The sequence below is a fragment of the Pituophis catenifer genome, unplaced genomic scaffold, assembly GCF_029215685.1.
Source record: "Pituophis catenifer annectens isolate HBS135680 unplaced genomic scaffold, rPitCat1.0.hap2 SCAF_1, whole genome shotgun sequence".
NCBI classification, from domain to species: Eukaryota; Metazoa; Chordata; class Lepidosauria; order Squamata; family Colubridae; genus Pituophis; species Pituophis catenifer.
In genome coordinates, this window is record NW_027256881.1 from 272,441,227 (window position 1) to 272,462,031 (window position 20,805).

At 39.1% G+C, this 20,805-nt stretch overlaps 1 protein-coding gene across 3 annotated transcripts in view; it reads left to right on the forward strand.

Annotated features, from left to right (window-relative positions):
• TTC17 (tetratricopeptide repeat domain 17) overlaps positions 1-20,110 on the forward strand; it is a 66,296-nt gene extending 46,186 nt beyond the window's left edge. For 2 of the 3 annotated variants that reach the window (XM_070935928.1, XM_070935936.1), the window contains exons 19-25: positions 342-507; positions 4,181-4,301; positions 7,085-7,244; positions 10,276-10,359; positions 16,029-16,148; positions 16,892-17,035; positions 19,077-20,110. In XM_070935928.1, coding sequence (XP_070792029.1) covers positions 342-507; positions 4,181-4,301; positions 7,085-7,244; positions 10,276-10,359; positions 16,029-16,148; positions 16,892-17,035; positions 19,077-19,208 — 927 coding nt within the window. In that variant the 3' untranslated portion in view covers positions 19,209-20,110. The remainder of the gene's footprint in view (positions 1-341; positions 508-4,180; positions 4,302-7,084; positions 7,245-10,275; positions 10,360-16,028; positions 16,149-16,891; positions 17,036-19,076) is intronic. The other variant, XM_070935945.1, reaches the window with a different exon arrangement.
• The last annotated feature ends 695 nt before the right edge of the window (positions 20,111-20,805 follow it).

The following is a 20,805-nucleotide window of genomic DNA, read 5'->3' on the forward strand; positions in this document are numbered from 1 at the left end:
AGAAATTTTCTAGAATGTAGAAAGGCACTTCAAATTTATACTGAAAATGTGAACAACAAGAAGGCACATTTTATCAAACTTTTCTGCGGAACCCCCCTACTGAATGTGTTGTTCAATTCTGAGCTAAACAAATTATTGTTATATGATTATGTCTGTATGTTTGATGTATTAAGATGTGAGCAGAATTAGAGTAACCAGAATTTTCAAGAAAAAGGAAACTGTCTGGAAATTGCCCTTGAAAATCAACTTAGTCTGAAAGGAATCAGCTTAGTTCTTCATTCTTATCAGCATGCCTGATGTTTTTAGTTCTGTTACCTTCACCATTTTTTAACTTTTGACAGATTACATTTCAAGTAAAACGTGTAAAGAAACACAAACCAGAAAATATAGACCAACAAGAACCTGCTGGAAGAAATGGAGAGGAAGCAGTAGCTGGAGAAAATGAAAACCTTTACCAAATGGCATTGGAAATCAGTGGGCCAAAAATACCTTCCCCTGGGCCACCTGGTAATATGCTTTCTTTTTTTAAGAACAAGACCGATACTTTTTCAGAACATCAGGATACACTTGATACACACAATAAATAGGTTGTGATAAAACCATACTGTACACATTGTGCAGTAAAATCCTGTGCATATTCATTCATAGATATGTCCCAGAATATGTGAAGGCCTTACCAACTATATGTGTCTAGCTTTCCAACCTTGGGCTTTTTGACAAAGAAAAAAAGCGAAATGCTGTCCTGGAAGGAAACTCTAGCATTTTGTTATAAACAGTATTTATTTTTGTATGCAAATTTTCCAAATAGCCAAAATAAAAATAATGTCCATAAAATTAGCCAGAATGAAAGTGTAATTGAAGTTCTTCAGGTTTAACAGATAAGAGTACAATTAATTGAAAAAAAAAGACAGCTTCAGAAGTTTGATATAATGGATGTACAACTGATTCTCAAAGTTCTGGGTATCCTAACATCCAACAGTCATCTCACAATAATCCCATTTGTGACCTTTCCTGCCAACTTTCCACAAGCAAGTCAATGGGGAAGCCAGTTTTAAGTCGCTCCTGCTTTTTCTAATGCCCACAGCACCCCACTTGATTGACCCAGGGCATTCCCTTCCCTCATTGCACCCCCCTGCCTGGGACTCCCACCTCTTCCTGCATAATGATCCATGCATGTTGATATTATGATGGCGATCAGGACTGCTGAGATTGTTAAATGAGGCAGTCACATGTGATCACGTTTTATGACCATATTGCTTAGTGACAGCAATCCCAGTTGTAATTGCTGTCAAAACCCAAGTGCAACCAATATGGCATGAAGCTGTGAGGAGTTAGGGCAAGTATGCCGAAAGCAGCAAGTAAGCAGTTCTGCAGATAGGGAGGACAGGTCCATTGGGTGGGCGTGGGGAAGCAACATAGAGAGAGAGCAATAAAGGGGAAGAAAACACTGGAGAGATTGGAAAGTAAAGTATACTTTATACCAGGGTCTCCAACTCCTGGGGTGGTGGACTGTTTGGAACCAGGCCAAGTGAGCTGTCCAGAGCAGCCGCCCACACAGCTCAACTTGCACGAGCAGTGGGCCGGTGTACTTGACTTGCACAGTGGGCCAGTGTGCGTTGGTCCACTGTTTGCTTAGGCTGGTTCCCCTCTCTGGCCTCCCGCCAGGCTGCCAAGCCATAAAGATTGGAGACCGCTGCTTTATTTTTTTCAAAAAATTTAATCAAGGTCGTGCTGAGGATTTTGCGCATTATCTGCACGATAAAGTTGCTCAAATTCGGGAAGGCTTGGACTCTGACTGGGTAGGTACAGGCGGGTTGTCCGAGGTGTGTCTTGAGACTGTTATCTGGGATGAGTTTGACCCTGTGACCCCCGAGGACGTGGACAGGATGCTGGGGAGGTTGAATGCAACCACATGTTTATTGGACCCGTGTCCCTCCTGGTTGGTGCTGGCTACCCGGGAGGTTACACGAGGCTGGCTCCAGAGGATTATAAATGCTTCCTTGAGTGAGGGTTTCTTGCCTCCCGCCTTGAAAGAGGCGGTGGTGAGGCCCCTCCTCAAGAAGCCCTCTCTGGACCCAGCTGTTTTGGCAAACTATTGTCCAGTTTCCAACCTTCGCTTCTTGGCGAAGGTTGTTGAGAGGGTGGTTGCGCGACAGCTCGCGCAGTACCTGGATGAAACCGTCTATCTAGATCCGTTCCAGTCCGGCTTCAGGCCCGGGTACAGCATGGAAACGGCATTGGTCGCGTTGGTTGATGATCTCTGGAGAGCTCGGGACAGAGGTTGCTCCTCTGTTCTAGTCCTATTAGACCTCTCAGCGGCTTTTGATACCATCAACCATGGTATCATGCTGCGCCGGTTGGAAGGGTTGGGAGTGGGAGGCACTGTCTTACGGTGGTTCTCTTCCTATCTCTCCGACCGGTCGCAGTCTGTGTTGGCTGGAGGGCAGAGGTCGACCTCAAGGCACTTGGTTTGTGGGGTGCCACAAGGGTCAGTCCTCTCGTCTCTCCTGTTCAACATTTATGTGAAGCCGCTGGGCGAGATCATCCATGGTTTTGGGGTGCAGTGCCATCTGTACGCTGATGACACCCAGCTGTACATCTCCACCCCAGACCACCCCAACGATGCCCTTAAAGTGATGTCCCGGTGCCTGGAGGCCGTGCGGGTCTGGATGGGGAGGAACAGGCTCCGACTCAATCCCTCCAAGACTGAGTGGCTGTGGCTGCCGGCGTCCCGATATAGTCAGCTGGTGCCATCGCTGACTATTGGGGGTGAGACATTGGCTCCCACGGAGAGGGCGCGTAACTTGGGTGTCCTCCTGGATGCATGGCTGTCTTTAGAAGAGCATATGACGGCCGTGGCCAGGGGGGCTTTCTATCAGGTTCACCTGATACGCCAGTTGCGCCCCTTTCTGGATCGGGACTCCTTATGCATGGTTACTCATGCCCTCGTTACTTCCCGCCTGGACTACTGCAACGGTCTTTACATGGGGCTCCCCTTGAGGAGCACTCGGAGGCTCCAACTGGTGCAGAATGCGGCCACGCGAGTACTTATGGGGGCGACATGGCACTCCCATGTGACACCTCTCCTGCACGAGCTGCATTGGCTTCCAGTGGTCTTCTGAGTGCGCTTCAAGGTGTTGGTTCTCATCTTAAAAGCGCTCCATGGCTTAGGACCCGATTACTTACAAGACCACCTTCTGCCTCCGATAACCTCCCACCGGCCAACACGCTCCCACAGAGAGGGCCTCCTCAGGGTGCCGTCTGTCAGGCAATGTCGGCTGGCGACCCCCCAGGGAAGAGCCTTCTCTGTGGGGGCACCCGCCCTCTGGAATGAGCTACCCCCAGGGATACGACTGATCCCGGACCTCCGGACCTTCCCCCGGGCCCTGAAGACTTTTTTATTTCAGCAAGCCGGGCTGGGTTAAAAATCTTTTAATTGGGGAATTTTATGGGCAAGGGGTTTTAAATTGGAGAAGCCAAAGATAATTCAATTTCGTTTTAATGTATTTTAATATTTGTATTGTGTGTTTTTAATTTTGGCTGTTCACCACTCTGAGTCCTTCGGGAGAGGGGGCTGTATAAAAATTTAATTAATTAATTAATTAATAATCATAGTTGTTCATATTTTTATAGTGGCTGTTTTTATATTATTGTTTTGATTATTTTATGCCACCCAAAGTGACTTCTGGTGAGATGGGCAACTATATAAATTAAACATGAATAAAATAAATACGGAAGCTGTCGCTTAGAAGTTACTGAGAATGGGAAAGAGGGATGAGAACACCATCCTTGCCAATCCCTCTATCCTTTTTGCCTCTTAATATTAGCACATTAGATTTCCTTTAACTGGAACCTAGATTGAACTAAATTATTTTGGTGCCATTTTGGAAAGACCAAGTCCCACCCAGAATGGTTCAGACATATTTTTTAGGCACAAGATGTTTGCTTTTAGTATAAAGCAAAGTACATGTTTCTTTCTTACACATGCATAAAATACAGCCTTTTAAAATGCTTTTTTAGTTGTTTGGTTCACAGTCAATACCTATTCTTTTGCTTCTGATATGGTATCAGGTAGTTTGTACTATTCCAATCACTGAACTTCCCATTATACATAGAAAAATAATTTTAAAAATTGAAATGATGGTTCTTTTTTTCAAAAGATTGTCTTGCTTCTTTGCAGGAAGAAAGAAAGACTATCGCAGCTTGGGCTGGCCAAGTCCTGATGAGTGTATTAAGTTCCGCAGGATGGATCTTACTACTGTAGCCAGCACTTGGCTAGCTGTTTCTGCTAAAAATATTGAGTGAGTATTTTTGCTATCAACAAAATTAGGTCAGTACGTAACTGGGACAGATATGTATAGCTTAAAGTATTCATCTTAATGGGCTGGTACACCAAATTGTGACTGTATTATATTCTTTCACTTATTTGATAATGCTGTTATTAGACCTAATAATACACAGAGGTCTGAACTTCTGTGAGTGTTTTTGTTCTAATGTCAGACATGTCATCTCCAGCATTATGCACTGTCTTGCAGAATATCATGACTTATTTCTTAATGGCTACAGAAATGAGTGGAAGTTAAGGGTGAGCAGCAATTTAATCAAGTTACCATATATACTCGAGTATAAGCCGACCCGAATATAAGCCGAGGCACCTAATTTTACCACAAAAAACTGGGAAAACTTATTGACTCGAATATAAGCTTAGGGTGGGAAATGCAGCAGCTACTGGTAAATTTCAAAATAAAAATAGATACCAATAAAATTACATTAATTACATCAGTAGGTTAAATGTTTTTGAATATTGATTTCAAAGAAAAACAGTAAACTAGCTCTGTAAGTGGAAAAGAGGATCAACAAAAACAATATGGTATCAACAATAATTTTAAAAGTACTGTATATGAGTTGGGTAGCTATATAAATTTGTTTAATAAATACAATGGGTAAGGTCTTTCGGGATTCCAGAATTTACATGGCACTAATTGGATTTTTGATGTCCCTTTTATTTTGAGACATAATAGACTAGTTTTACATTATAAAAAAATTACACAAGAGAATTTTGTTTCCAGGGGGCTGCAGGGAGTCTTGCTAGGCACCCCCCTCATGCCCCTAGCAAGCCTCCCTGCAGCTCCTGGGAGCCAAAAAGGGGCACGGGGAGGGGCGCCGCACCCCCCCCCACACACACACCCCATTTTACCTTTAGCAAGCTTCCCTGCAGCTCCTGGGAGCCAAAAAGGGGCACGGGGAGGGGCGCCGCACCCCCCCCACACACACACCCCATTTTACCTTTAGCAAGCTTCCCTGCAGCCCCTGGGAACCAAAAAGGGGCACGGGGGAGGGATGCCGCACCCCCCCACACCCCATTTTACCTTTACCAAGCCTCCCTGCAGCCCCTGGGAGCCAAAAAGGGGCGCCAGGGAGGGGCGCCGCACCCCACACACACACACACCACCCCACACACACCATTTTACCTTTAACAAGCCTCCCTGCAACCCCTGGGAACCAAAACGGTTTTTCCTCACTCGACTATAAGCCGTGGGGGGCTTTTTTCAGCATAAAAAATGTGCTGAAAATCTCAGCTTATACTTAAGTATATACGGTATGTCCAAAACAAAGTCTGAATATTTACAGGAATATCTCTCCAAATGAGGCAAAAAATATCAAGTGAGTTTATAAAATTTGCAAGGTGATGCAGAAGGGACGCAGGAGGAATTGTAATTTCACATCTATTTTGAATCAGTTATGGTGGCATTCTATCGGTTCTACCCAGTTCAGGCGAACTGGTAGCAGCAGCAGGAAGCTTCGCCCACCTGCCTGGACATCATCACAGATGCTCTGCGCATGCACAGAAGACTCTGTGTATGTGTAGAACTGGCGCGCGTGAGCGCTCAGATTTGCAAACCAGTAGTGAAAGTAAGTGAATACCACTACTGCCCTGAGGCATCTGTAACACATGGAACCAAGTATTATCAGTATGCTGATGTCACCCAGTTATATATTTCAGCTCCAGGGAAAACAGGAGATGTGTCCCAATAAGCTAAATCTCAAACCTAACAATACAGAAGTTCTTGGATATGAAGGCCCGTTAACTTCAGATTAGATCAGATTTATCATCTTTGACTCTACATTGGCTTATGTTTCCCTATGCAGAGTTAATCCACAATTTAGTAGTCGTAGGGAACTGCCCAGAGTCCAAAATGTGTGGATTCCTCTTTTAACTTACATCTATTAGAAGGAGAGAGATAGAGTAATGTTCTGCTCAACTAGCATTTATTGTTTGCTTAATTTGTTTTATCTACAGGTAAGCATTTGTATATATTATTATTAAATTTGGTGGGTAAATGCAAAAATGACATTCCCCAGATGGCATCTGTAGAACCATATTAGGAAGCAGCCTCTGGTGGAATACAGTTTTTAAATCAGGTATGTCTTTCTACTAAAATATGCTAAATATTTGTGGAGGAAGCATCGAAGCTTAATAAATGTAATGCAGTAATAAGTGAGCAGCAAGGATGTCATACTCCAGCAAACAGTATTAAGTCTGGAACTTCTTGCTCACCCACTGGAAATCCATCCTACTTTAGAAAGCAGAGCATTATGCTAAAAAGTACAATGTTCTTGGATTCAGACATTGTTGTTAATCCATCCAGTTTTGTAGTAACATTTAGCTGGCCATAACTAAACAGCATTCAGTATTCTTGGTATTTGAATGGGAAGTTCAGTTACCAGAAAAACCCAAGGGTAGCTTAGGAAGTGGAAACTATACAGAATCAAATTCATGTATAGCAGTCTTTCCCTTCCCCTTAACAGTTCACTGTTAGGAAGACTTTTCATTGTTTTCTTCCTCTACTATAATTTCAGAATGATGTAAGAAAACACAGTACTGGAGTTAATCACATGTTGTTCACATAAACTTTTTTGTGTAAGGGAATTTTCCAATATGATAGAAACATTAAAAATATTTTGCAAAATATGAGTCAGGTATAAAGCTTAAATAAATCTCGGAATTGGTTTCATATATTCATTTAGATATGTAGATATATTTGTTTCCTTTAATATCTTAACAATTCTCTGTCTCTTGTAGCATCACAGAGCACATTGATTTTGCCACTTCCCTGCAAGAGCCCGCCATGGAGCCTCTCTGCAATGCCAACCTGCCTGCCAGCATGCATACATTGGATCACCTCCATGGCGTTGCCAATCGAGCCAGTCTTCATTACATGGGAGAGAGTCAACTGAAAGAGGTAGGGTTGTGCTCTCATATGGGCTTGGGGTCGATCTAAAAACCGCATGCTTAGAACAGACTCACTTGAAATCAGTATTATTTGATTTATTCACGAGTTGCTGATTTCACTTCATCCATACGAAGTTCAGCTGATAGGAAGCTACAAGTCTTTTTCTAGATAAATGTTCACTGGTTAACAATTTCTTAACTCTGCGCCACTAGTTGCTCACAAGCATGTACACACGTGATGTTTGGAAAATCAGATTGCATCATCAGATTTCATGGAACAAATATTTGTTTAACTTTCCTATTTTTAGGCATGAAATCTATGACTTCGGAGAATTTAGTTTGCAGAGAACAACATTATACTGGGCAAGTGAGGAAAGAATAAAATTATTTTGTGAATAACAGATCCATAAAAATGGGTTCCCAAATTTAGACAAAGATGTATCTAATTTCTGAAAAACTCACCACAGTTAATTGATTTTATCATGGGATCTGCTCATGAGTTTCTTTTTTTTTTTTTTTTAATAAAAAAGTTTTTATTTTCTGATCAAACAAGTATACAATATAAACAATCATTCATACTATCATCAGAAAAAAAGAAAAAAAAATCAATTTGGTAAACTCAATCTTCAACCCCTCCTCACCACCCCCCACCCCCGACTTCCCAGAACAAAAACAGGGCATAGATTTCACCAAACATTCGCTAAAATAAACTAGCTAACTGCAAGATTTAATAACTCCCAAGACCCCTTAACTCCCCTTTTACAATTTCATCAACCTCCCTTTATATAAACACAAAGTAACATGTAATCCAATAACTCTAAGAATTTTAAAACCATTAACAAATCTTAAACATTCAAACCTAAAAACATTTTTCCCCCTCCTACTTTTCTCAAAGTTCAGATATTTTGAAATCTCATAACAAAAAATAATCCTTAGATATTCACTAATTAAATTTCTACATTTTTATAATTAACCATTAGTACATTAACTAGAAAACCAAAAAAGATTAATCAACCATTAATACATCATATTTAAAAATCAATATTCAACTTTATACTTTTTCCCCCTCAGTAGTTATAACACCTAAAACATAATCAATTTAAACCATGAATAGAACAACTACAAAGCCAAAAAAAAAAAAATTAATCTTCCATTCTTGGTTTCTTATTTTGAAATCTCATAACAAAAAATAAACCTTAGATATTCACTGATTAAATTTCTACATTTTTTAAGTTTCTAAATTTCCCCCCTTCATTATTCCTCCCTCCAATTTTTAAAATTTAAAAGATAATCAACAACATAATTAACCATTAATACATAAACTAAAAAACCAAAAAGAATTAATCAACCATTAGTACATCATATTTAAAAATCAATATTTAACTTTATACTTTTTCCCCCCTCAGTAGTTATAATACCTACAACATAATCATTTTTAACCATGAGTAGAACAACTACAAAGCCAAAAGAAAAGGTTAATCTTCCATTCTTGCTTTCTTTTTATATTTTTTCCAATCTTTCTGCATCCCTCCTACTTCTACTTTGAGGAGGTTTTTCATTTTAATTTGAGGTTGATATAACTGCAAAAATTGTCCCCTTTTTAAAAAAGTTTCCTCTGATTTAGAGCCCCCAAATCGCCTCTTCATGCTTATATAAATCAGTTCATTCCTTCGTCTGTAAAACCAAAGTTTGTCAAGAGTTTGTGAAGAAAAGTTCAATTGTTTCTTTTCTATTAAATGTATAGATGCCACTGACAAGTCTCCTTCATCTTCTGAAACTTCGAAAGTCTGGTCATTTACTACTTTTTTCCAAACCAAGTCATAATTTTGAAGGATTCTATCAATTTTTCCGAAAAGAGCAGAGAGTAAGCTCGAAAATTCTTCCACCCTCTCTGCTGCAATATCTCCTGAGTTGTCATCATGCTCCGTAGTTGTTTTGATTTCCTCAGTCATTTCTGTTGTTATCCCTTTAAGAATTGCTATTTGGTTACTTATAGCTGCAGTATGATTATTCATGGCTTCTTTTATAAATTCTGTAAGTTCTGCATCAAAATCCTTACAACTCTGTAAATCAGACAACTGTTTCGTTTCTGACACCTCCAAATAGCATCCAGCACTTTCAAGATCTCCTTTCTTAGAAGCCATTTTATTTTAAAGAAATTTTCTTTCTTCCCACAGCCATAAAATCATAAAGTCAGAGCCATCCTTTTGAGCAGCATTCAGCAATTTCTTTATAAACAATCTTTTCCCAAACAGCTCTTCAAAATCTATTCCAGCAACTTAAAGCCAGTCTCTGAGCACGAGTCTATTAGCAAAAACTTTTTCTAACTTTCCCTTTTAAAATCGCAACAAAGAAACGCCATCTTAACTTCCAGCTCAGAAAATCCAATTAGAAACATTGTATCCCCGGAGTTAAGTATTATACTTGCAAAAAGCTTGTCCTCCTGCTTCTGTTCCGCCTGCTTTTTTGAAATCATTTAATCTTCTGTTTGACAGCAGAAATTGGACGCAACACCTAGCTCTGTAAAAAAAAACAGAGTCCCCCCGGATCCGGAGCTTCAGTGGGCTGAACGGGGAGCTCTCACCCTCCTAACCCCTGGAATTAATCCAGGGGTTTTCAGGGAGCTCTACCCTCACCCACCTGCTCTCCTCCCCTTCTTTTCCCGAAGGGGAGATTTTCAAGCCGTTTGACAGCTGATTAACGCTGTCAGAACGGCTCAACGGAATCACGGGGGCGGCGGTCTAAAAAGACCGTCAATGGTGCTGCGGAGCCAACCCGGAAGTCCATGAGTTTCTTAAAGTTTTCTAATTTGAGGATTCCAGATTTGTAAATCTTAATTATTGAACTAAAACGTTCTTAAAAGATTTTTATATGCACAGATTTGGAAGTAGTAATTTTTTAACCATGTGTATTAATTGCAGAATAGAAATCTGCAAGAATACTGGGCATAGCCTTTCAGAAGGAAAGAGACTGTATCTCTTTCTGTCAGGTCAATTTGATAGAAATTATATCAGAATGTTTTGTTTTTTCTTGATTCACAGGTACTGCAGAATCTTGGAAAAGACCGATATCCACCACAGTCTTTAGAACAAGTTGGTACTCGAATTGCCAAAGTACTTGAAAAGGTAGCTGCATGCATTTGAAATAACACAAGTTTAGGTTTTCTTAGTTTAGTTCCATGTGGCTGTGGTTGTGATATGTAGGATTCTCTAAACATTAGCCATCCCTCAAAATGGTAAATTCCAAGTATGTTCCAATTACAGTTCCCCAAATTGCTAAAATAAGAGCCAAGTTGCCTACACATGTAAAGAGAACCTTGCTTTTTCATCCTCCAAAAGCTCCGTTTGAGAGGCTGAGATTGTAGCCTCCAAAAGCTCCGTTTGAGAGGACGCATGGAGGCCGAAGGGTGGGGGCTGGCGGGTGGGCGGGGCTCCATTCGGTGTATAAGATGCACCCAAATTTTCACCCTCTTTTAGGGGGGGGAAAGTGTGTCTTATACTCCGAAAAATACGATAATAGCTTTTCAGAAAAAATATTAATATTAATCAGAAGATTCAAAGATAATGCATCAAACAAGTAAGGAAGTGTTTAGAAGAAAGTGAGAACAATTACATTAACGTGATATATATTATTCCAAAGGAACTGCCAGCTGATAACAAACTCAATATATTTTTTGCATTCATAAATCTTTCCCCAAAATAATACAAAGCTCACTATAAACTCAAAGCTTTCTGGGCAGAAAATAGGTCCATCTTACTTTACCAAAGACTTTGGAGCAACCAGTCTTGATTTCAGGAAGATCAGAGTTTCATTTCAAAGTTTCAGGTAAGCCAACAATAGAATAGAGTCATAGGTAAGAATTTCGACTGTTGTGTACCATTCCCATAGAGAGCCAATCACTAAAACTATGTCTTAGCTTGAATGATTGATGGAGTCATGCTTTTTTCAAGTGATAGTTTGTTCCTTTGTTCTTAATTTTCAACATGTTGCTGGATCTTGGACTTTGCTTAACTTAGCACTTAATAATAGCAATAGCCCTTAGACTTACATACTGCTTCACAGTACTTTACAGCCCTCTCTAAATGGTTTACAGAGTCAGCATATTGCCGCCAACAACCTGGGTCCTCATTTTACCCACCTCGGAAGGATGGAAGGCTGAGTCAACCTTGAGCTAGTCAGGATCAAACTCCTGGCAGTCAGCAGAACTAACCTGCAATACATTCTAACCCCTGCGCCACTGCACTCTAAGTCTCTAAACCTCTAAGTTAGATTGAAAAGCTGAAAAGTTTAAACAGTCTAAACCTCAGCTTTCACCCGTGTCTCCTCAGGTATGGTCTCTTCAGCCAATTTGTATGACACAAGCTGAGGTTCAGACTGGTCTGAATCTGAAGGCTCAGATTGATCCCTAACATTATACCTCCATTTAACCACTGCCCACCACCACACACTGAGGATTTAGGCTTCAGGGAGTATCCTAGCTGAAATCAATAAATAACTTAAGTCCTTCAGGCTCACCCTTCCAGTTAATTGAAGTACTTTCCTGTGTTTGTAATAGTCAAGTAGCTTGCGCTACTTTTAAAAAACAAAGGGCCACATTGATAATGCATAGCAGTAGGGGTGACAGAGTGTAAGGTGGCCAAAAAGGCAAAAATGAGAGAGAGATAAGTGGATGAAGGGGAGTTGAGCTGCTGTTATAAATGTGGGCAGGCTGCCAAGCATCCAAATTATGATCACATCACGGCATTGCCATGGCCATAACCAATAAGTACTACTTAGTGCAATCATAACTTTGATCAGTCATTATACAAATGCTCATTAAGCGAGGAATACCTGTACTCGGTTGGAACTTGCACAGGATTTTGAGCTTTCAGTAAATGCCTTCAAGTTTCAAGGGGTACCAGTCTCTCCAAATGTCATTTATCAGATATCAGAATGACATGGTGATTCTGCATGATCCAGACGGATTTCCATCTATTCAGAATGACTGCACAAAGTGCAAAACAACAGTTTACCTTTTGCTTTCTCATAACTATACCAGTTACCATAGGTTCCTCTTGAGTTTTTTGAAAATTTGGATATTTCTTAGATCATGCCTGTACAACTTGTGAAGGACTACATTGATAATTTGAGAATAATTGTGGGCTGTCAAGGAAAATTGGGTATGCTATTTGGTGATCAGCTGCTTGGTAGTGAGCAGTGCTGGAGCTAGTGGCATTGGTGAGAACAGGAAGCATTGGAGGGATTTACCAGCCTGTCTTTCAAGGCAGCAACAATGGTGAATTTATTGAATTTTTAAAAATACCAGCAGGCCACACAAGGCTGCTTGACAGGCTGCCTTAGAAGACCTAGCAACCCTGAGAGATAGAGGGTACCAATTCAAATAGTGAACTAGCTGAGAGCACTGTAGTCATTGCAGAGCCTCAATTCTCCTGATTTTTTTCTTGACAAATATAGGAATAGCTGTGAGTGAAGTGAAGTGAAAGGATGAATGAACTCCCATCTGGAATATTTTTTGTGGGTGTGCAAAATTTTGCAGAGTTGTAACTTCAGATTCTGAAAGTGAGTATAGCTACCTCACTGAGATCTTAGCCTCAGATGAATAGGAAAGGGATGATGTGGAACTTCCTGATATCAATCTGAAAACATCATTGAAGTTTGTATTTTTAACTGGAAGTCTGATCATATTTTCATTTCTACTTTGGTTGCTAGAACCACTGGAGAATTCAATAGAAATTGACTCTCAGTTGTTCTGTGAACTGAAGCATGCCATTCGTTTTAACTAAATGATTTGAAGATCATGTTTATGGAGCTATGCAGCACCATCCAGACTGCTAGTCCTAGTAGTAGGCATTGACCATCAATTGTTTTCATAAATACCGAAGGCAGGATGGAGTGTTCCAGGATCCCATCAGCCTCCAGAAATGCCCATGAAAATACTGATGGTTTCAAAATCAAGTCATTACTATAGAGCTGGGCAATCAGGCATCTGGATCCTTACAATTAATATCAAGTGCTGGCTAAATATTGTACTTGGGATTGGGTCTAATTGAGCAGTGGTGGTTCCCCAGTCTTGAAATACCTCTAGATCGGATGCAGCCTGTTTCTTGGCATATAGGGCGTGTAATGACCTAATGCCCTTGACCCTCTTTTTTTCTTGAGATAAATGAGATCGTGTTGTTGCATTGGTTCTAACAGATATGGTTGGATATGGTTGTATCGGTCTAGAGGTGTTTCAAGACTGGGGGACCACAACTGCTCAGCTAAACCCAATCCCAGGTAAAATATTTAGCCAGCACTTGACATTACTTTTAAGGATCCAGATGCCTGATTTGGGGTCTTAAAGGAACATTGTACCCAAATGAGAGCTGGACAACACCAGTCTCAATTTTAAGGTATCCATCAGTATGCTGGTATCAGTAGAAAGAATTCCCAGAATTCTTTCTGGGAATAATCCATCAGAGCCACCTCATTCCATTCCAGGTCTTGTGCTAAGAGCCTGATGTCATTTACATAATCAGCTATTGACCGGCTTCACTTATGTAGCTCTCTAATACTTCATTTACTATAACTGATTTTGTTGGGTCTTCAAACATCAACTTGAAATGCTTGACAAATTTGTCATAATTAAACAGTAACTATTGGAGTTGCAGATCAGTAGCTCATTTTACAGTTCAGCCAGGGAATAAGGTAGTAACAACACCAGCTTTAACCTGGTCTGTGAGAAAGTCTTCGGGGCATTATAGCATGGTGCTGGAGGCACTCATAAATTTTGTTACGTGGTCAGAAAAGCTGTACATTCAGTAGTTGAATTTCAATTTGTAATTCCTCCATTTCAGTGACTGAAGTTAAAGGCGTCAACTCCTTTGATGTGGGGGTAGCAAACAGTCTGTTTTGTGCTGTCAATTACACACCCATAACTAGCTTCTGTTACAATCATAAATCTTTCACCAAAGTAACATAAAAGCTTTCAGCATAGAAAACAGGCATAAGAGCTTGGTTTAGAAAAAGTGTACAGAAAGACAAATCTCAAATTCAGGGAGATTCAAGGATAATCTTTTTTTCAATCCAAGGTTCTAGGTAATCCAGCAACAGTGTTGTTTCCCAGTAAGAGCTAGTTCAATCCTAGATAGCAGCAAATGTTTCTCTTCCAGGGCACAAAGAAAAAATATCTGCTGAGAACTCTGTGTGGCATCAGGAAGAGCATCCGGCGAGTTCAGCTCCATCCAACTATACCCCGAATTAAGGGATTACAAAATCATAAAAAGGGTGGGTCCTAGGTAAACCAGCAACATTGTACAGGCAGAATCATGTCATGGGCGAGAAATTTGACCGTTGTTTGCCAGTTAGAGCCAGTAATGAAAACCATCTCTCATTTAAAACCCTTCTTTCTTCTAAGTTAAATGGGTTGAGTTCCTTAGATATTCTGTTCATAATTTGCAGTATGTTGCTGGGCTCAGGACTTTGCCTAGCTCTAGCTGTGCGTCCAGTGACTTACTCTGTACCTGTAGCTCCTCACCTGACGTTGGCCAATACTCAGTCTGATCAAATTCTTCAGCTTCTGAATCTAATGATTCAAACTGGTCTCTAATAGACATATTTTTATTTCCTTTTTGGAGTATGTCAAAGTCTCAAAGCAATTCAAACAATCATGCAGTTTTTTAGGGAGACAACCAGTTCTTTGTCCCGAAAAGAATATCAGTATACTAGTGTCCATCCCAAGCTCCCTGTCTGCCTTGCAGCCCATCATAATCTTACTACTTTCAAGACATTCCATTGGAGAAAGGCTCCCAAAACACTTGGATTCTTAACCTCTCTTAGAACCTTTAGGGATTTCCTGCTTTTATCAGTCTGTCTACCTATTATGTACGGTAATTCTTATTCCTCGAAGCAAAGCATTTTTTTCCAACACCATCAACATTTTTTCAAAGAAAAATTATTAGAAAGTAAAAGTTGCAGGTGATTTTTTGTTGTTGTTGTGAAGTGTGTAAAAAATACATGAGCAGGGTACAAGTACAGAACATCCTATAGGCTAGATTGGGACAGCCAATAATAAGAGGAGATGTCTTTCCACTGATCTATGTTTATGGAATATGCAGATTTATTGATAGTGGTCTGTTGTCTGTTTTATGCTTTGATTTTTCTGTGAGCAGCATACATGTCTCACCTTCCTCTTTGGTGTAGCTGGATGTTTTGCCTCAATATATGTATTTCTCTGAGGATCGGCTGCTTGCCTTTTGTGAAATGGTGTTTTGTTGTGTTTGGTGCAGAAAAATATGTCTTGGTATTTGTGTTCGGACTCCACCTTTGCTTTGTATTGAAGTTCTTGGAGAAGTTACTTTATCGTCACCAGTTTGCATTTTAGTTTAGCAGTGTTTTTGATTTCCCACTTCAGTAGCTATTGATTGGATGGACAAGCTCTAGTACTTCAGGAACCATTCTGTGAGAGTGGCGTCACTATAGTGTCAACATTCCAAATGTACCCACTAGTTCAAAAACAGATTCTTAAGGAATTGATTTTTAGTCACCACAAAGTGGCAGTATTTCTCTGCTAAGCAAAAATCAAAGTTTTTATCTTGAAGTAAAAATTAAATTACTTGTAACCATAATAAAGTCTGACATACATCCTCTTGACAGTATGGCTCCCTATACAAAGTATACCTTACTAAGAGAGAGGTGTTCTGAGTTTCTAGATATTTGAATAAGACTGGAGTGGTAGTGAAAAATAGTGAAAGCGTGAAACAAATGTAGTCAATCATCTGGTGACAGTTTCCTTCTTTCTTGTGTTTTGTGGCAGAATCAAACTTCTTGGATCCTTTCCAGCATGGCAGCTCTTTACTGGAGAGTAAAAGGTCAAGGGAAGAAAGCAATTGATTGCCTGCGGCAAGCCTTACATCACACACCATATTACATGAAAGTGGGTGTAATAAATAATACCGGAGACAATATATCTGTGATTACAGTTTTCATTTTATGTTTAGCATTATATATGCTTTCACTGATTTTAAGGATTTTAGAATGATGCCCATATAAATTAATTATGGAATAGTCAACTTTATATGGTCTGTCATCAATACTTTGATAAAATATATAAATGAGAATGGGAGTGCAGAGGTATTTCATTCACAAAAGCAGGGTAGTTTTCTGGTTGTTCTATTTCTGCACCAAATAAAAAGTAACCATAGGAATTCAGAGTACAAATTGGAGCTGAATGCATTGCAGTGGGGAAGGGGCAGACCCCTGCAAGTGAATGTCCAGTCTTAAGTCTGTGTTTTAGGTTTACAAAGACAGAACAAATTTTGAATGAACTATAATCCTACTTCCCTAACATGACGGAACAAGTTTAAGATCTATTATGTAGAAATGAACTCATTTTTCAAGTGTCATTTTTTAAAAAATGTATCCTCATATCTTCATTGATTTAATTGATTGATATTAATTGCAGAATTTTTTCCATAGACACTTTGTTGGTTAAATAAGACCGGAGAACTTTCGCATGGAACAGCTGACTTTTCTCCCTTATTGATTAAAATCTGTGTATCATAAATACACTGCTGATTCTTTAAATACCTGTTATTTTAAATAACTTGATTTTTTTTTTAAAGAACTATATTTTTTAAAGAACTATTTACCTCTCACTGGATTTGTTCTACTTTGCAGGATGTGCCTCTCATAAGTTTAGCAAACATCTTCCACAATGCAAAGCTTTGGAATGATGCTATCATTGTGGCTACAATGGCAGTCGAAATCGCTCCACATTTTGTCGTCAATCATTTCACTTTGGCTAATGTTTATGTAGCAATGGTGAGTAAATAATTGCTAAATTCTGAATCAGGTCTTTTTATAGCATCTTGAGTCTCAGTGATAGAGAAGTTTAAAAACAGGAGACCGCAGTCCATGACTACAACACATAATAGCAGTTTGTAAAAGAAAGGATTTTTTTCTTTTTTTAATGTTTCCATCTTGAAAGTTTTCAGTCAATTTAACTGCACCCCATCTCTCAATTTAACATTTGTTTATGCAGATCTTTTTGAACTTTGCTTTGGGTTTCTCATCCAAACTTTAATTTGGGAAGAGGATGAATTGTTCTCAGCATTCATGTAGTCTTTTTTCTTGGATTTGAATTCTGAATCTTCACTTGTCCCCTAGGCTGTTCTTTTTGAGACCAAAATCTAACTGTTTAAATTTTTCATAAGTTACACAAACTCTCAACTTGCAGGGAATCCCCATATGATATGCAGTCTCTTAGAATAAAGAATCAAATTGCTGACATTTATAATCATGCTCCTCTTAATGTGTTTTATATGGTTGAGCCACAATCTTGGCAACACTGACTTTTCTGTAATTCCTGGAGCCATGATAGACATAATCTTCTGCCTTCATCAATCAGCACTGTTCCTAAAGGATATATGCCTCTTCCTTTGCCATAGGGAATATGGAAAAGGAATGCTGGTTTCAACCCTGATTGAACCAGGTTCATCCCAGTTTCAGCCCATCAGATTATGATACAAATTAGTTCAGATGCATGACCAAGGAGTATTGAAAGATACTCCTATTGTGCCTGAGACATCTTGCGCTTTGCAGGGCTGGCTCGGAAGACACAGCCTTCTCCATTCATAAAGCCATAATTCTGATTCCCAGAGGCAGGCAGCAGAATAGTCTTGGCATCACTGGCTTCATTCATAGAGAACATAATGAAGAATCAGCTACCTATTTGTAACTGCAGTTCTTCTGGTGGTCATCTGTGAATTCACATAACCTCACAATCTTAGTTGTGTAATTGCTTTTCACTCCCTTGGTTTTGTCATTGCTATTTTGAAATGGGAAGGAAGAAGGATCCACATCTGGCTGAATAAATGTGTGACAATAGGACTCTCACCAAAAGTACTTTAACTGTGGAATATTCCAGAAGAACTAATGTGCAAGTGCAGAACCTCTTATATGTACATTCACAGATGCCTACTAAAACTAGGTATGGGTCAGTAGATATTTCTTCCCAGTTTGGGCATAATAATAAATAGGGTTTAATTTAACTGAGAAAGTTCAAGTTTAATTGAGGAAGTGGAAGTGTATACAGTTTGGGTTTTGACCAAGAAAAGGGAGAACAAATATTTAATATTTAAATATTTAACAAGTTTGTTTACTAGCACTAAGTTATAACATAATAGCTAATTAGCCATAGTGGGCTGCTGAAGGAAAGAGAGAATATGTTTCTAATAAATAATGAGTATTAATACTTGCAGAGTTGTGGCCTACATGTTTCAGTAACAATACTGTATTTTGCAGTTGAACCTTTATAGTGTTCTGCACTGAAGTATTACAGATTATTCTATTGCAAGAAAATCCATATAATCTTCAATCATGACAGGGAAAAAATTTTCTATTAAAAAAAAGAAATTCTTGTTTGTTATGTTCATTTGCCTGGGCTTAATATTGCAATACTTAAAGATACTTTAAGATTCAGCACTCTATCCCTAATAACTTAACAAAGTATGGTATATACTTCGTTATAAGTTACTTTGAATCGGGGTGAAATGCTACCGGTTCGGACCAGTTTGGCTGAACCGGTAACGATGGTGGGGGGTGGTTCAGAGAACCGATAGCATTGGCAGCACGAGGCTCTGCCCACCCGCCCGGTTGTCATTACTTCCTGGTTTTAACCAGGAAGTAACCTGTTTTTTACCCTCTGCGCGTGTGCAGAAGGGTTTGCTCATGCGCAGAGGGTCCGTGCACACATGTGATACATGACTGTGCACGGCGCATGCACTTCCGAATTGGTAGGGAAGGTAAGTAGATGTGAACCCTGCTTTGAATACTGATCATTTTGGATCTTGGATTCCTACAGGAGGAGTTTGAGAAAGCAATGCGATGGTATGAATCTACACTGAAGCTTCAGCCTGAATTTGCACCAGCAAAGAATCGAATTCGTGCCATTCAGTGTCATTTACTCATGAAAAATGAAAGACATTCTCCTTAAATATTACAATCTTCTTCCCTTTTTTTTTCCAAGAAAGCAAAATCATTGTTCATTAATAGACTTGAAATGAAGTGAGCTAATAGAAATTGGAAAATACTATTTCTAGTAAGAATTGGAGGTTGGTTGTATTATTCAGAAGCAAGAATATCTTTGGAGAAACTATAGTATACCAGACAATTGTATAAATAAATATTGAGCCCAGAGAACTTCCATGTGCCTATGTCCCGAACATCATTAGATTTTCCACAATATTTGATTGGATGCCAGCATAAAATTTAACCTGCTTCTTGTCTTAACACATCTATGAAAATGCAAAGCACTTCATTGCACCAGACACTATATGTAAGAGGAAGGCATAATTAGCTTTTCATGCATCAGGAGCTCATATTCTACTTCTTCATCCAGTCCATACTTTAGTATTACCAAGTCAGAGAAAGATACTGAGATAACACAGGAGATTGCAAATCATTTTAGTACATTTTAAGAACAAGCAGCCTTCTATCTATTGTTGCTTTTATTGGGGGGGTGGGGGGGATAGTGAAAACAACATTGTGTGAAATCATTTATATTATGGTTTACAAGAAAAAAGAAAAACAAGAAAGAAATGTAATTTCGAAGGTTTCTTTTAATCCATTATATATTAGATGCCCTTTGCAGCCTTTAGCCTGTCTTTACTAATTATTTTACCCAACTGAGTGTAAACTGCAAATGTTAAAGGCATATGCACACATGTTCTTTCTCTGTATGTCTAAACACTTAAGTGAGAGAGAGCATGTTAGCAAATGCTGTTTCTTAATCAGCATCCAGTTTGGTCAACTAAAGGACCAAATTGCAGATTTCATTGTTAAATCAACAAGGGCACAAAACTTGAAGCAAAAATAAACAATTATTAATAAACAGAATTTTGATTCCTCTCTTTTTTTATGGTGAAATTTGTGTTACATGATACACTAGTACCTTAGTCCAAAATTCCACATTCCATGACATTTATTAATATACACATTTCATGGGATAAGAAGATTTTTGCTTATATATGTAGAATCATCCCTTGATTTTAACTCTATATTTATTACCTAATAAAATATCTAAAATTTCATTTGAAAGAAGGTGGCAGTTACAGAGTTATTTCAAGGAGAAAAGTAGTTGGTAGAGTTTCAGCTTTGTTATTATAGTTGATTTGCTCTACAAAAGAGAGCCATGGGTCTTGTTACTAAACACATTAAGATGATTTGTTTAGTTCTAGCTGAACACAAAGCATGACTCTGGACTCTGGTGATTTGTATATTAAATCATGGTTAAGCCACAGTTCAGCACAATATGTGAATCCAGACAGATATTCTGTTAACCCACTACCAATAGTTCCATTGCTTTTCCATTTCTAGACTAGTAATACACAACTTGTCTAAAATCAGTTAATTCAAATTCATAAGAAAGTTTTCTGTAGACTCAGTTGTAAGGAAAAGCTGTGTATTTCTCTTATAACCAGATTCTATTGCACTGGTAAAATTTGAAAGCTAGATTTGGTACTCTTTTCATTTGAGTTGAATTTAAATTGGATTAATTTGAATCCAGTGTTTGCTTTTTACTCAGTCCCAGA